General features: G+C 38.6%; 1 protein-coding gene across 1 annotated transcript; it reads left to right on the forward strand.

Moving 5' to 3' along the window:
- Nucleotides 1-3106: 3106 nt before the first annotated feature.
- Nucleotides 3107-3730, forward strand: LOC138902622 (uncharacterized). Its single transcript, XM_070190507.1, has one exon. The coding sequence runs from the start codon at nt 3107-3109 to the stop codon at nt 3728-3730; it is 624 nt and encodes a 207-aa protein (XP_070046608.1).
- Nucleotides 3731-4976: the final 1246 nt, after the last annotated feature.

A 4976-nucleotide genomic window follows, 5' to 3' on the forward strand; every position in this document is an offset into this window, starting at 1 on the left:
GTGTAGGATAGTTAGCTTATTAATTAAGCTTTAGAAAAAGACAAAATAATGATCTTTACCCATTGGGTAGAAAGTTTACAAATTGGATAAAAGGAGGTCATGTCACATCAAGTGACTTATCATATCAAGATATCTTGTCACATCATGAGGTCTTGTCACATGGGATGTTGATAGGTCATTTGATTTGATTAGAATTGATCCATATTTTGAAATAAGTTCTGCCGGCTTTCAAATAATTAATAGACTATATTGTAAAATTTAAAATTAGAACATAATTAGAAAATATGGCTTGTAATATTATTTGAAAATGCCAATGATTAAAACTACATTATAGTAATTATTATTTTATTTTTTAAATGATAATAAATTGATAGAAAATCCTAATGTTTGAAAAATAAGACAATAATCAATAACTTGTTTCGATTTATTGGGAAAATGCACAAAAATGGTAGTATTTAACTATTTGCAATAAAATGATAAAATTCCTATATTTTATAAAGATAAGGATAATTATAAATAAATTGCATTAAAGTCAAAAATGTGCAAAAGACTACATTTTATGATTGTTCGACTAGAAAGCCTGCATAAGTTAATTTTTAAATACGGAAGGTCAAAACTAAGTGTTTACAGCTATACCTCTTTGACTGGAGACGATGCAAGAGTTTTCAGGTAAAGAAATTGATGACATACTCAATTTTGACATACTCAATTTTGTCCCGACATGACAGAGCAGGGAATGAGGAGGTTTGAAGATTGTGACTGAACTCAAGTGTTTGAGTTGCCTACATATCTCGGGTTATACGAGAATCAGGTCGCGTATAGTTCTGGGATGAAAATGAGTGCTACTTGTTGATTGTAGCCTCGTGGAGTGAAAAACAAGGGACATAAATATTCGAGGACGAAAATAATTTGTGTCACCTCGACATTGCTTCCCAGATTGCCCTAGTGTCAGTTGCGGTGGCACTAGGATGTGGATGTTGGATGATGGCTGGATTGGTTTGAATTGACTTTGATGTGGGTACGGCCGATCTCTATGTCGAGTTTCCTACATATCTCGAGTGTAACAAGAATCATGCGGATTATAGTTTGAGAAAGTGATTGGAAATATGATGGAATGAATTGATTTTGATTTTTATAAATTGCCCCAGCATCAAGTTGTGATGACACTGGGTTTTATTCTAACTATGGGGGTTTAGATTACTATAATGCCACGTCAAAATTCACCTAAAATCCAGAGTTTCGTTGTGCCGAGGTTGAGTAATGTGATCGAGGGAGGTCAGCATTTAGGGGAGGGTCATCAGGGCCATCCCATTCTTTTGCTCAGTCTTCAGTCAGTGTGATGCGGAACCCAAGATCAAAAGATATATGATGTAACTATGGTAGGAAGTGACATAGGATAATAAGAATTAGTATGGAATTGAAAGATAAAATTACAAAGCTTACAAGGAGATTAGACCTCAAGATTAGAAGTGCAAGAAACTATGGATATATTAAATCCACAACCTCAAGAGCAGTAATCAACTAACCTAATCTCTCACCTAAGATGGAAGATTACTTACAAGGAGAAACTATCCTTGAAGCGATCAAAGACAAGTTCTTGGTAGAACTTAAGGAGAACTCTCCTAAACTCTCAAAGAGATGAATATATTTCATATAACACTCAAAGGTATGATGATCTTACAATGAAAGAATGATGGCTATTTATAGAGCCATTTCAACTATTCTTTAGCAAACTACAAGTATGAAAACAAATGCTAAAATGGTCTTCAATGGTGGCTACATGAAATCTTAAATAATGGAGGCCTTAAATTCATCCAAGAAATCTTATGGAGTCCTACAAACATAGTCATACCATCTAACTACTTGCTGCACCTTTTAAATGAGTTCACAAGAAATATTCAATTTCTCGGCATATTGGTGCAGTCTTGGTAGAAAGTCTATAATTTTGTCTAGGTGTGTTGAAATTGCACAATTCTTGATTCTATGAAAAGAAGACATATTAGGCTACACTTTTGATAATTTTCACAGCTAAATTCATTTTATGCTATTCCACAACTAATTTTGAAGTTGACCAATGTGATTCTATCCAGATTTGTCCAGTTGTAGCTTATATGGCCATAACATAATGTAGGAAGCTCCAAATTAAGAACGGTTTAGCTCATTAGAATTTAGACTTCAATATCTTTTATCATAATGAATTTTGAAGCCCAGTTTGATCTATACTTGAACTAATTAATATTTGAATTTAGACCAATGTTCGGACAATTTTATGAATGTTGGATAGCATTAAGTATCACTCCTTTGCTCCAATTCTCCCAAAGTATTCACCAAATGTTGCAAGCCTACAAAATAAAATAAAAACACACTCAAAGTAATATATTCTAAAAATAAAGTACTAAAAAATATATTATTAAGAGAGAGGCTAAATAGTCAATCACAAGTTAATTCATCACCTTTTTTATTAAGAATCATGATTATCTCCATTTAGACTCACTTGAGATATGTGTATAAATTTTGGATTTTCATCCACACCTATGACTTCGATCTCAAATCATGTAGCTTCTTTACCAACCTATGCATTACTTCTTGAGCTTTTCTAGCTTTATCTCTCGTGATTGGTCCAGATGGTAAACATAGATCCTTGATTTCAATTTCGTCGATCATGCTCGTATCACAATGCACCGCCATCAGGTCCCAGTCAGCAGCAATGGAGTCATTTTAGGCCCGGTTAGGGCAACAAGGGATCCTACCATCAGGGTCGGTTTGGTGAGGGATTCCAGCAGTAGAGGAGGCCCACATGCCCTAGGTGCAGGAAGATGCACCTAGGAGTCAGCTACATGGACCTACCCATATGTTACGGGTGCAGATTGAGGGGTCATATCCAGAGAGATTGTCGTTCGTCCTGCCAGAGTGTGGGAAGGGCTACGACACAGCCAACCAGTCCTACAGCTACTACACTCACAGCACCTCCTCCAGCTCGAGGCACTTCGGCACCCGCAGGGCGTGGTGCATCTAGGGGTGGTGCACATATTTTGGGAGGACCCAACCGTTTCTATGCTATGAGTGGTCGCCAGAGTGCAAAGGCTTCTCCAGATGTTTTCAAGGTATGCTTACTATCCAATCTCATGATGTATATTCTCTTATTGATCCTAGTTCCACTTTGTCCTATGTTACTGCTTATGTTGCTATGGAATTTGGGATAAAATCGGAACAACTTCATGAGTCGTTCTCTGTATCTACTCCGGTTGGTGAGTCTATTGTGGCCGTGCGGGTTTATATGGATTGTGTTGTTACGGTGCATGGTCGGGACACCATGGTCGATCTCATTGAATTGGGGATGGTTTATTTTGATGTAATCATAGGGATAGACTGGATTTATTCATGTTTTGCTAAGCTTGATTGTCGAACCAGAACCGTTAGGTTTGAATTTCCAAATGAGCCAGTTATTGAATGGAAGAGGGATTATGTGGTGCCGAAGGGTAGGATTATTTCTTACCTTAAGGCTATGAAGATTATCAACAAGGGATGTATTTATCAATTGGTCCGGGTTACGGACACCGACGTTGAGGCACCTGCACTTGAGTCTGTACCAGTTGTGAATAAAATTCTGGAGGTCTTTCCGGATGAGCTCCCTGGGATTCCACCAGACAGGGAGATTAATTTTGGGATTGATGTGATGCCAGGCACACAGCCTATATCCATTCCACTATACAAAATGGCACTAGCATAATTGAAGAAGCTAAAGGAACGATTGAAGGATTTGTTAGAGAAGGGTTTAATCCGGCCGAGTGTGTCGCCTTGGGGCGCACTGGTCCTCTTTGTAAGGAAGAAGGATGGGTCACTGAGAATGTGTATCGACTATCGGCAGGTCAACAAGGTCACGATCAAGAATAAGCACCCACTGCTAAGGATAGATGACTTGTTTGACCATTTGCAGGGTGCTAAGTACTTCTCCAAAATTGAGTTAAGATTCAGGTATCACCAATTGAAGATCAAAGAGCAGGATATTCCGAAAACAGCTTTCAGGACCCAGTATGGGCACTTTGAATTCCTGGTAATGTCTTTTGGGCTAAAAAATGCCCCGGCAACTTTCATGGATCTCATGAATTAAGTCTTCAAGCCTTTTCTTGACTCCTTTGTGACGGTGTTCATTGACGATATTATGGTATATTCACGAAGTTGAGAGGACCATGTCGATCATCTCAGGGCAGTTTTGCATACCCTGTATCAGAACCAGTTATATGCGAAGTTTTCTTAATGTGAATTTGGGCTTGAATTTGTCATGTTCTTGGGTCATGTTGTTTCTAGAGAAGGAATTAAGGTTGATCCTCAAAAGATTTCAGCGGTGAAGAATTGGCCTAGACCTACTACCCCAATAGAGATTCGCAGTTTCTTGGGCTTAGCTGGATATTACAGGAAATTTGTGGAGGGGTTCTCTACTCTTCCCTCTCCATTAACTAAATTGACGCAGAAGGCGGTTAAGTTCCAATGGTCAGATGCTTGTGAAAGGAGCTTCCAAGAGTTGAAATGAATATTGACTACGGCACCGGTGTTGACTCTACCAGAGAGTACAGATGGGTTTGTGGTATATTGTGATGTTTCAAAGAAGGGTATTATTCCTAAATGCCCAAGTAGCCTCCTACTTATAGACGTGGTTGACAACAGACCGATAAGAAGGACTCTACTAGGCACGGCACCGAGACATCCTAGGACACTTTAAAATCTTAGGCTCTGATACCAAGCTTGTCACGCCCCGACCTCGGGGGGGAAGGGGCGACTGGCTCTCAACAGAGTTACCCCGGGCGAGCAATCATGCACAATGTCGTCTACCCAACTCACCCATGAATAAAGAGAAGAATAAATTTCATTAATTAGATGGTAAGAAGTCATGTGTACAATACCGGTTCATTTCCATAAGTTACATCATTAACAAGTCTCCAAAATAGAACACTATACAATCATAGTTAACAGCTAAC

The sequence above is a fragment of the Nicotiana tomentosiformis genome, chromosome 12 (genome assembly GCF_000390325.3).
Source record: "Nicotiana tomentosiformis chromosome 12, ASM39032v3, whole genome shotgun sequence".
Taxonomy (NCBI): domain Eukaryota; kingdom Viridiplantae; phylum Streptophyta; class Magnoliopsida; order Solanales; family Solanaceae; genus Nicotiana; species Nicotiana tomentosiformis.